Raw genomic sequence first — 13,020 nt, 5'->3', positions numbered from 1 at the left:
ATATATATATTATGAATGATTCATTTGTGGAAGATTATCTTTAGTTAAATGTACATTTAGGACTTACTGAAAATAAAAATTTGTTTTAGTTCAACCATCTATATCTAAGGTACTGCAAAACAAAATTTTTACGTATTTTAATTTGAAAATTTATTTATATAATCTTTTAGAACATAATATTTACTTTATTATAATAACTGTCATTTAAATCATCAACTAGTAGAAATCCATAAATAGCTTATTTTTGAAAAATTACAAATTTTAATAAGTGAGGTTTCAATAACAGGATATGTTTTTCCTAAACCTCGGTATCAGACTCAGCAAAGTATCAGACGCGCTCGAAGTATATCACAGTATTCGAAGTTTCGATTTTTCACCCTTTACTCTCAATGACGCCTACGCAAACACCCACACGCTGGTTTCCTAGAGTAGAAATATCATCTCATTCACCTTTCCAACTACACTAGCGCACTTTCTCTCACGTGCTTTACTTCCTACTATCCGGCAGTCAGGCAACTCACTTCATCGTGGCCGGACGCATTTATTGTACTGAGAGTTTCGAAACTTTAGGCGTGATTTTAACTTATGATACTTCTTAAGTAATTCATATTAAGGTTTCTTAATCGTTAGTGTTGGAATAGTGTCTATACATCGAGTTTTATATTCCAGTTTTGAATAAAGAAAACTACATAATTGTGCCGATTACTTGTAACTAAATTTGTCTACCACAAAACAAAAAAAACAAACGAGACTATAAGACAAAATTATACAACGTTTGAGAGAGACTACTTTTAATCTTCGAATAATTGTAATTTACTCTTATTGTTGAATCACTTTTATTACATGTGAAAAACACTTAAACGTAAAGCACTTTGAGCGTTAATCAATTAGGTGTAAAACGCACAATTTTGGAATTTTTTAGTATTAAAACTCACGTTATAACAGATTTTTCACTAAAGAAATAGAGCGTTGAAAAAGATGGAATATAAGTACTGTATATAATTTGAATCTAGTTCTTCAATAATTTCCAATTTTTGAAAATAAACTTTAAGTAATTTTATATTTCGCTTTTTTACTAACATCATACGAATTTACTGTTTGCACATTTTACACCAATGATGATTTTGATTTGGTGTGTTATATTCTTCGTATTCTCTAAAAATGGTAAGTGTAAACGTTTTGCTTATTTTGTATAAATGTTGAAGTAATGTTTGTTTATATGTATATTACATTTCACGATATGTTGATATGTTTTTTACATTTCATGAGAATAATTATTTATTCATGTATGTATAAAAATGACAAAATAATTGATAAGTTCAGCATTATAATTAAAATAACATGAAAGAAATTTTTTTATTTTTCTTCGAAATAAAAGTTAAAACTTAATTACGTGAAATATAAATCATATTGATAAATAATGAAACTTGGTTTTGGAATTCCAAAAAAAAAAAAAGTGAATGGCATGCTAGGTGTTTATTACGCCTAGTAGAACGAAATAATAATTACATTGATTAAAATAATTTAAATAATCATACATAATTTGAGCTATTTAGATACTAAAATTAAAAACTAATTAAGATGATTAAAATTATTTTTTCGTTCTTTTTATACATTATTAAATTTAAAAAAAAAAACATTATATAACATTTATTTCTTCATGAGAAATTGAGCACTATATTACTTAATTTATTATTTTTTATTTATTAACCATAAAAATTATTTGTTAATATATATTAGCATTTATTTTTTACTTACATTTTAAGAAAATTTCAAAATTTTACTATGCTATTTAAAGGTATTTTGAATGAAAATGTGAAATAATTAAGTAGTATAGTATTTATTTCAATGATTGCGAATGTTGGATCTTAATTTACCTTCGCAATTGTTAGAATTAGACAGAGAAAGTTAACTGCCGATAAAATTTTCTTAGAAATATTTCAATTATTGTTATTTTTCCGTAAAGGGCAAATTATTTTTGGAATATTTTTTTTTCTTAATTAAATAGTGTTTTTTTTATTAAAAGTGTTAACGGTGAAGAAATGAGCATTATGGAGTTAAATATTTCGCGCTTCACTTACTCGTAACACACAGCGACACCTAGAATTTTTTGAACATAAAATTGTAGTAACGTAAAACTTTTTTTTTCATCAGCTTTACGATAAACAATCCAAATGCACATTACTCTTATTTTATTAATATAAAAAATTCTACAAATTTTATTCACACTATAATTTTATTTGATTAAAATTTTTCTAAAGCATAAGGAAATTATATTGATATTTTAGTTTCCTTTGTAAAAAAATATTTAAACAATTTCAAAAATTTTTTTCAAAATTATAATTTTCCATTTGAAAGATTTTTAACGAAGGTAGAAAGTTAAACACAAAATATATAACTAAAATATTTCTTTGAAACAAATTATTAAAAAAACTTCATCTTGAAAAAACGTTCAGGATCTTAAGGAAGAAAATTATATTTTTTGTTATTATGGAACACTTTGAACTGTAGGTTAAGGCACAAATTGTATTTTATTAATATATTTTATTAAAAGTATGACAGAATATAACTTTGAATTAGTAATCTTATTTATCTATGTAAGATGTCCACGTTTTTTCGAATGTTATCTAACATGCAGTTTTGTGATCTTATTTTCTTTATGATTTATAAAAAAGAACAAAGAGGGCAAAATTCAGTTTCGTAATAAAATAACATAATATTATAAATTATAAAAGTATTTTTACATACTTAGAATCTTCTGTAAAGTATTCAATTTTTTGGTAAGAAACTATTTAGCTTTACGTTTTTCTAATAATAATAGCAAAAACAAAAGAGAAACAATTACAAAATGTGAGATATATATATTTTTAACACGCAACATGTATTTTAAAAAGTTTTTAGATTTGATTAAAAAGAATGTTTTCTTCAAAAATTTTAAATACTTTGATAAAAATTATTATATTTTAAGAACATTTATTAAGTCTATAAAACTAAACTAACTTTGAGTTCGCAAACTTTTGACGTTCAGTACACTTTTATATTAAATTGTATGTCGTTTCAGAACGACGACTGATATAAAAAATGCAACTTAAAATTGAATACTTTGCGAATGTCATTCTCTTGACAGTTAAAGTTTGAAAGATTTAAAATGAAGGAAAAAATGTCAAACGCCTAAAACTCATTTTTATTTTCTACTAAACTGAAAGGAATAAAGTCAGAACGAAGTACTATGTAAAAGTTAGTGTATTTCATTTTTTCTTATAGTTTATTGACCTAGCATTTAGAAATAGCCTCAACATCCAAATTATAGAGGGTATAAACCAAAGAGGGTATTTTTTTGAGTTAAAATTCTATCCTAAATATTCTTTATGCATTAAACTTCATTGCAACTTTCTTCTGATTTTATAATTTTGTAAAAGAAATATTTTTCGAACATTATTTTGGATTTTAAATGGAAATTGAAAGACATCATGTTTAAGTTTGTGAAAATGTATTGAAAAAAGAAACTTTATATGCACTAAAGAACCAAGCTAGAAATGAACTGTATTTATATTAAAATGTTGACAAATTATTTTACTATATATCTGCGCATGTTTGTGAGTATATTATGTAGAGAAAAAATAAATAAACATTAGGAAGAGGAATCAATTCTTATTTTCATGTATTTTCAGTTTGTTCTGCTTATTGAAAAATCTCAAATACCATTCTATATTATATTTCAGCATCATCAGGTAAGTGTGTTAATGGCCAGAAAAAAAATAATAATTGATAGTTTGGAGAATATTGTTTTATTTTTGTTTTAAAAATCCTATATTTATATAATTATTTTGGATTGACATTATTTTGGATTGAAAAGCCATATAGAAATTACTTTTAAAAACCGAATATTGTGTATTCATTGTGTTTTTCTATGGACATTTGATAATATTTTGTTGTGGTTTCTATGGTTTTAGAAGAGTGATTCAAACCTATCTGTTTTTGGAGATCTTAATCTTTGAATTTTTTTTTTATTTTGATATTTTCTAAAGTACTTAAAACATTTAAAACATGTTAAATAAAAACTGCTTTTTATGTGCTTAATGTTTGATCGAACTATCTTCCGTAAATTGAAGCAATTTAAAATACATGGGTTAATAATAGCTTAGAATAGTTTTTTTTAATAGTTTAGAATATTCCCTAAGTAAAAGTTCGTGAATGTATTGAATGTGAATAAACATATGATTAAAACCGTAAAATAGCTATCGAATAATTAGTAAAAACCTCTAATATTTTGTCCTTAGACAATTTATAAATATTGATGGCTAATATTTTTGTGTTTTTCAATTTTAAAACCATCATAAATTATTCCAAATAATAACTAAAAATTTTTTTTCAGTTGTTTATGTCCGAAAATGAAAGTTTATACAGAATATTAGTCACTGCTATATTAATAGTAAATTTAAGATGATTCTTAATTTTTTTTTACTTGAATGTTATTGATCATATTATAATTATAGTTTCAATATTAAACTCTTAAAATTAAAATGTAAATAAATAAAATATTTCATTTATTGATCACACTTTTTTACACTTTGTTTTCAGCGATTTTAAATAAATATTTTAAGTTATTGAAAAGATTTTTTGCTTTTAATCTTAGAAACTAATTAAACTATTGTTTATTACATTTTTTTACTTAATTTCATTAAATAATGCATAAATAGATTTTGATATATTTTTAAATTTATATGAAATCTGCATTTATTAAATGTTAATTCATTATTCATTAATGAAATGAACTAATATTCATTAATGAAATGAAATTATTTAATTTGAATAATTATTCATAGTTTCTACATGTTTATCATTATAGTTTTGTTATTCTTGTTTGTGTTTTTTGTTTTAATTTCAGACTAAGGTTTTAAGAAGCTATTATATGATGGATATTGAAATTAAAGAATTTTTTTCTGATTATTAGTTTTGAAATCGATGATGTTGCTTATCTTGTTTTATATACGTTTGATAATAAATTGAATCTCATTGAGACTGTTGTCCCGTAGTCAAATATTTGTTTTCATGTATACTTTAGTCACGTGTAAAACTATACTATATCTTGTTTGTGCGCATGCTCCAGGAGATAGTGAATGTAAAATTGCAATTGATTTTACCCTCGAATGCAGAAAATCTGAAGTTGGGAAATTTAATTCAAGCAAAGTTCAAGCCAATGTTTCAAAACATTGCTAGTAGCAGATGTATTGATTTTAAACACGCGTAGAGAGTAAAATAGTAAAACTAAATTAGTGAATGGCAAGTTTGAAATTGACTAATTCTTCTTTTCTAATTTTTGATAAAGAAAAGTTGCTTGAGAACTATTAATGAATTCACGTGTTAGTTAAACTAAATTGAAATTTTTATAACTTTTGTTGTTAATTTTTATTACTTCTTTTTTTTTTTTTACTGTGATAGATAGAATTTAATCCACTTTCAGTTTAGTTCAAAGTATGTGACGACAGATTTGAGTACTTGAAATTTTCCTCACAAATAATCAAAAAACTAGTTAAATGGAAAAATTATTTAATTTAAAAAAATAGTTATTTTTTCCATTACTTTTATTCTTTGGCTGATAAGATATTAAAAAATAATATTTTTGTCAAATTTTATGCCATTTTTTTCAACTTTTATAGCAAGTGATTTTCGATTTTAATAAATAAATATCGTTCCTGTGAACTTTCAATGCGTTCGTTCTTTAATAAATTAATGAAAATATGAATTTTCCAAAATTATTCTTATTTTTATTGTTACTATTCGTTTTTCTTGCAAATCGAATATAGAAATTCTTGGAAAGAATTATCTTGCAAATATCCATTATTCTGCCGTTCGAAGGGAAAATGCAAGGTTTTCACTTAAATTTTATTGCAATAGAGCAGCTTATTTATTTTTTATTTATTTACTTATTTTCAACAAATAAAACCTTTAACGCACTCTGTCTCATAAATTTAATTTAATTTCAAAAAATAACTATTGTATACATTTACTTTTATTCTTTGTCTGTTAAATTAGTAAAAAAATATGATTTCTGTTAAATTTTATGTTTTTTTTTATGACAAGTGATTTTTTATTTCAATAAATAATTACAGATTATATGTTCATTTGCATATTCGTTCCTTAATATATAAAAAAAATACGAATTTTCCGAAATTATTTTTTTTTGTTATTGCTATAATTCGTTTTTCTTGCAAATCCAATATTGAAATACATAGAAAGAATTATCTTACAAAAATCCATTATTCTTCCATTCTAATAAGGAATTCAAAGTTTGCACTTCCATTAAATTGGAGCAAAGCAGCATTTTTCTAATTTTATTTATTCTTTTTTTTAACAGATAAAATCTCTTGCACACTTTATCTCATAAACGCATCATGTAACATTACGTAAGTTAAAATTCAAATATCGCCATTAAATTTATTTCTTTTTTTCAGTAATTCCATGTTAAATAAATATTTTCTAGTTTTATGTTACTTAACCATCAAAATAAGGGTCTCCGTATGACAAAAATACTTTTTTTTATTACAGACGAGGTAAAATCTCATGATTTAAATTACTTTGCCGTTTATCTCCCCAATGCTTCTCGAAGCAAATTTAATTTTCTTTCTGTCATTCGATTAAATTACTCTTTTTGTTTCCGTGTTAAGGATGTATATGTTTATACTGAGCTCATCGATATATATACAAGTGAAATTTCGTTTTAAAAAAATCATCTAATTATCTTCAATACAAAGAACAGTAAAATGACTTTCTGCTTTTATTAAGTCAAATCAATACAGATAAACATGTTGGGGAGTTAACTTAATCATTATAAAAGAAATGAAGAATCATTAATATTTAAAACATATTTGCATTAAACAATGACTGACTTTGAAAAAAAAAATTATTAAATCTAAAAAAGTACATTAGTTTTGCTTACGTTTAAAATATATCGATTAATAATGTTGCATTTATATTATATGCATAAATAAAAATATATAAAGACTATGGTGTTTTATGTATTTTTTTATAATTAAGAAAAACACAGAATATTTTTTCCCTAATTTAATTTTTTTTCACATCTGTAAATTCTTTTAAGTCAACAAAACATTAAAGTTTATCTCCTTTAGTTTTAGCATACTTCTTTACTTAAATAAATCAGGGTGAAATCAAATTACCTATAATAAAAAAAAAGCAAATTTTGATAACTATCAACAAATTCATTGTAGATAAGCACAGATAAAAAATATAAAATAATACTTTCATAACTTTTTTTATTGATAATTATAAGTTTAAAGCTTCATTTTAGTTAATTCCAAATAATTAATATTTCTCAATTGGGTATTTACAATTTCTAAGAAATGTTAATATTTTCTCTGAAAACCAATTTCTGAGTATTCCCCTTTAACACTTTTACGATTTTTTATAGTATTATTGCTATGAATTAAAAATAATAAACATTGAATTAAAAGTTTTTTGCTCTTCGTATGTAAATATGTTTGGGCTAATTCTGAAGCATGCCTTCTTAAAAATTTAATTTAAAACAAAAAATTTTATTTCACGATCATTCCAACGAAATTAGTTACTATTATCCTAAAATAATTTAAAATAAAATATTTAAAATAAAATTATTATAAATAAACATTCTATTTGAAGAAGTTCTGAAAACATTATTTCTATTTTGCAGTATTTTAACCTGACACTAAAAGAAATAATAATAATAATAAGAGCAAAACATGTCAATATAACAAATGAAATCTTAGTTAATTAATGGATATCTATAATTTTATCTCTGTTGAAAAAAAAGAGAGAGAGAAAGATAGATAGGAGAAAAGGAACGAATTACTCTAAACGTGTAATACCATGCTTCATAATGTAAACAAGCTAGTTATTAAAAAAAATATTAAATTATTATTTAAAAAAAACACTTACTATTGAGTGTTTTACTATTGCGTTTCTAATAAGGAATAAGAACAATTTATAAAATTAGAAGGGTTAAAAATTTATTTACATTCATCATAAATATAATAATTTAAAAAATTTTATGCAGTTAAAATTATGTTTTGCGTTTGTTTTTATGCGCCATAAATTCATATTATGTCATCAAATTATTCTTTCATAGGGCTGAACCCTTATAAACTCAATAATCTATTCATGTAATAGATTTTTTTTTGGAACTTACAGAATCAATTTTGTCTTAATTTTAATTTGTCAATCTTAACTCGATTATATATAAAATTTTAATAACTTATCCTCGTCGGTCAAATAATTTCAATGCTTTAAACTCTATACTTTTCATTTAAATTCACTTATTTTCATATTTATCTTTCATTTAGTAGAATACCGCTCACTTAGGGGATATGACATTCTTGAAATTTTTGATAACGTTTTGGTTCTTTTTGCTTACGTACCATCGAATATAACTACATTTTTAACAATAAAGCATATAAACGTAAACAACTCTTTAACTAATAATGTTCTAATATTATGTTTATATTATAAAAATTATAAAACTTCATTTCTCATAAATGAATTTTTATTTAAATATTAAAAAGACCAGAAATTGATCCCAAAAAATTAAAATGCAAAAGGAATTCTATTTGTATTTTTACTAATATTTCTTTATTTTTATTTATACTTGATCTTATTTTTAAATTGGACTTTCAGTAATTAGAAGAATAAATAAATGCAGAAAATAATAATAAATTTTAAGAAGCAAATAACAGCTAGAATGCAACTATCGCGTTCCTTTGTTTAAAATAGTGAATAAAAAAGAAATGAATCTGACGCAGATACTGAAATCGATCAATTTGTTTCTTAATTATTTTTGACCTTGTCTGAAAGTACTTCGCTTATAATTATCTTATTTTATAAAGTTGTAAATAAATGTTTTAATTTTATCTCTTCTTTACTTTCGCAAATTTTTTTAAATTATTTACAAAGATTTTATAAAATATTGACATATTAAAATTAAAGTTTTTATATCGGTGTAACATATTTTAGTATCCTTCTTGTATATGTATAAAATCTTCCGTTACAAGAGTTTATATTAAGATATTAAATTAGAACGTATCTTTGACATTTAAAATATAATTTGTGTATTGTTCATTACGTTAACGCAAGGAGAAAAAAATATGATATACTATGCATTATAAGTCCAGAAAATCATTATTCCAAGAAACTAAATGAATAAAATATGCGATATTTGTCATGTCATTTTTTAGACATTTGATTAAATATTTCTTACTAATTAGAAGAAAAAAAAGGAAAGGAAAAAATACTAGTAAACTCCATGCGAAGAAAGAACTATAAAGCATTTGTATTATCACTTCATTTTGTTCAAAAATCCAATACAATGAATAATCATCAAGAAAATTGATCGATTTAAAGCTTAATTGTTTTTAACCTAGTATTAATGACCTGATTTTATATCTACACATTATTTTAGCAAAAAGGCGTATTTATCTGTAGATAGCCCGTGTTTTTAAGTAATATATAATGTATTATTTCTGTAGCCGTTTTCCAACTTAATCTTTAATCTCAACTTATGCGTACAATGCGTGACTCTATAAACTAGAGCAATTTCCATTTTAACGAGAAAATAAAAATGTTATATTTATTTTCCTAAAAGTTTATTTTATTCGATGTTTCTTTCTTCGTTTAAATTCGACTTCAAATCTAAACTTTTATACACGCAATTTTACTCTTGCCTGACAACGCAAATATAATGATTTTTACTGAAATCATAACACAACTTGGGAATAATGTATATAATGAAAATCTTCCAAATTTTGAGCTATTGCATCAATAAATACAAATATTTATAAAGTATTAAAAGTTTACGTTTTAAATTAGTTTGAGGATTAGTACCCACTTTTATATATGTTTTAAGAAAACCTAATTCATTTTTTTGATTATCATATTGACACATAAAAATGCAATAATGAATTCTCTTTTTGAGATTTATTTAAAAATACATTAGATATGGATACATATTAATATTTTGCTCTTTTCTTATTTTACAAAGATATTTTTCTGATTAGTAAGCAAAATAAGAAATTTTCTACAACTTATACTAAAATGTAATTATTTTTATATTCAATATGTATTTCTTGTAGTTCGTTTAGTACTTTAGTTTTAACGTCTATTAATTGGCGTGTTAAATCGCAGTATAAAACTTTCAAAATTAATATATCATAAATTAAAATTTATTTTTCCAAGGGTAAAAATTTACTTGCATTTTTTGACAACTTTTAACTATCATATATTACCTTTTCATTACACTTTTGACTTTTGTAATTTTATTGTAATCTATGTTTCAGTTCAAAAAAACATTTAAAAAAATCCTGACGCATTGACAAATATTTTAAACAGAATCGGAAATTTTATTTTTCAAATAATTAGCAAATAAACAGAAGGGCATATTTATGTGTTTTGTTGCTTAAAATTTCTTAGTAAAAAAGGGTATAGCTTAACAGACAACTTCTTGCTAATTACATTTATTAGTTAATTTCACATACTATTTTTAAACTCAGGTTCTATGCAAATACCCGCCATCATATATTATGCTTTTGCAGTGAATATTGTAGCCAAATAACTTCATCAGATAGCAAATAGCCGGATTCTCTTTTTAGTCAACAACATGATTAAATGTGCTGAAAAGAGGCTTCTGTAACATACGGAAAAAAGAAAATCTGGTAATATCTCCGAAGTACAAGCAAATCACATTTCTGGAAAATCAAACTATACAGTATTTAAACTATTTATTTGGCGAGTTTTCCGTTTATTTGGTAGCTTTTTTTTCTCAAAATTCCCACTTTCTAAATTACAGTTTTTATTACCACATATTTTGCTAAAGAAACACAAAATTGAAAATTAAATTTGACCGAATAACTGGTTTTTTTGCCATGCTCTGATGTAACATGAAAAAAACCACCAAATTTTATCACATGTTTTAAAACCATATTTTATTGTTAATTTTACCAAAACCATTACCAAAACACCTCAGTACAAATTACCAAGTTCTTTTGTGTTCCTGTAGAACCGGAAAACCTTTACAAGCCATACTTTTACAAGTTTTAGCCATACTTTTACAAAGCAGCTTACTCTGATTTTCTTATTGCAATCTCAATCAATAATTTTTTTTAAAAAATATGCAATTTACTAAGAGTTACGAAACTTTATGTATTTAGTAGCACCACACGGGCAACCATATGGAAGAAAAACTAATAGCGTATGATCTATTTTATTACTATATAATTCATAAAAGCCTCTAACCTCATGATACGCCTTTTTTGGCCTAGGAGTATATAACCTTTAAGCTGAATATCTCTGTAGTTCATACAATCTCTACGAAGATGATTTTTTCTAAAAAATGAAATCATAACCTTTTTTATAAATAAAAAAAATTCCCCCCAGCAAGAAATTGGATGAAATAACCCATGTCACGCACATCCATTCTATCAGAACAACAGTTATTTACGCAGTTCTCTTCATACTTTTTCCTTTATCAAATTGTCCTCTTTGTAAGCAGCATATTTCCTTTCTTGTAAATTGTTGCGATGTATTTAGAAAGCTTTATAATTGCTCTAAAAATAGAAAAAAAAAGTGATGAAGCCTTTCGTTAAAAGTTGACAACAATGCTTCTAGAATAAAAAAAAACTAACCTTTTTGCCTGAATAATGTTTTCCCATATCTACTGAATTCTTATTATATCTCCCCTTCTTTTGAACAATAGTTAGTTCCATAACAATGACACGTTGTCATTTGATGTAAGGTTTGCTCTTTCAGAAAAGCTTTTACATTGAGAACTAACAAGAACTATTTATTATTCCCTCTATCTTCTCAACAATCAATTTCACCTCACATCATATTAATGGAATATTTGCATTTATTCGAAAGAGGAAGAAAGGATATATGAAAATGGAGAACTTCCTGTGAGAAATTTTTATTGCGCTTTGAATTCATGATAAATTTATTGTAACGTAAGGAATGGAACCTGTTTAAAAATATTAAATATTTTATAGTGAATGGCAACAATTCAATGTGTGATAAATGTAGTTTTTTAAAAAATATATTTTTCATTTTGTGTTAATAAATGTGGTCCAGTTCTTAATTCTGGGGGAAAATCAAAACAGCAAAATTCAAGGTTTGAAAAAGGAATACAATGATAATTTACTATTTCATTCAAAATAAAATGAACTGTTTATCTCCAATATTTCAGTTTGAAAATAATAGGATATGTATGCGGTCATAAAAGTAATCAAAATAAGTCATATTGTTTTAAATTAAGGTTGGGTAGGTTAAAAAATATCGGTTTCTTCAGCACTGAAGAACAGCTCTAATGAAGAACAGAACATACACTTAATTTTTTTTCATGCCTACAATAGTTTTAGATTTTTAAGTAAGTTTTATAATCTACAATTATACAGCTTACACCCGCATCCACACCACCTTTGCTTATTAACAATTTTGTTTTCCGACTGTCTCCATCAGTTTTCGAAACACAAATGCTGACTGCTTAAGGCACTGAGTTATCGTTGTAGATGATTGGATTTCGATTTATGGCGTTGGCTCGAAGCCTACTCCGTCTCAGATCAATGAGTATTAGCTTGAGCCATGGTGACTCAAGGTTGGAATCCCAATGATGGCTGGTTGATACGAATCCCACAACCGTCTCGCACCTACTACAGTGCTGACGTAAAATAAACTCAGTGGTAGATAGATCATTTGTTATACCCCCTTGATGTCAGGCTAACCATGGGAGGTTTTCATGTTCTTCATCTCCAATTTACGCAATTGCGGGTGAGTCTTATCAAAAAGTCCCCCAGGACGGCTAATTCCTCCCAATACTCAATCCAGGAGTTCAATCTTCTTTAAAAATAGCAAGGTTACAGAATTGAACATTAGTAATAGTTAACGCAAAATTTGTTCCACGACGGTTATAAAATGAGTATTAGCTAATGTAGCAAATAAAGGTCCCTTATGTCTTTTTATTACTTTGTTTTCCAGCTTTTTAAT

At 24.7% G+C, this 13,020-nt stretch overlaps 1 protein-coding gene across 1 annotated transcript in view; it reads left to right on the top strand.

Moving 5' to 3' along the window:
* Positions 1-459: 459 nt before the first annotated feature.
* The window catches only part of LOC107443826 (cell adhesion molecule Dscam1), a 74,699-nt gene continuing 62,138 nt past the window's right edge, over positions 460-13,020 (top strand). Inside the window, exon 1 of the mRNA XM_016057829.3 lies at positions 460-1,164. Within this exon, the coding sequence (XP_015913315.2) occupies positions 1,116-1,164 (49 nt within the window). The 5' untranslated portion in view covers positions 460-1,115. The remainder of the gene's footprint in view (positions 1,165-13,020) is intronic.

This window comes from Parasteatoda tepidariorum, chromosome 1 (assembly GCF_043381705.1).
Source record: "Parasteatoda tepidariorum isolate YZ-2023 chromosome 1, CAS_Ptep_4.0, whole genome shotgun sequence".
NCBI classification, from domain to species: Eukaryota; Metazoa; Arthropoda; class Arachnida; order Araneae; family Theridiidae; genus Parasteatoda; species Parasteatoda tepidariorum.
The sequence above is the reverse complement of the archived record's forward strand: the minus strand, read 5'-3'. Positions and strand labels throughout refer to the sequence as shown.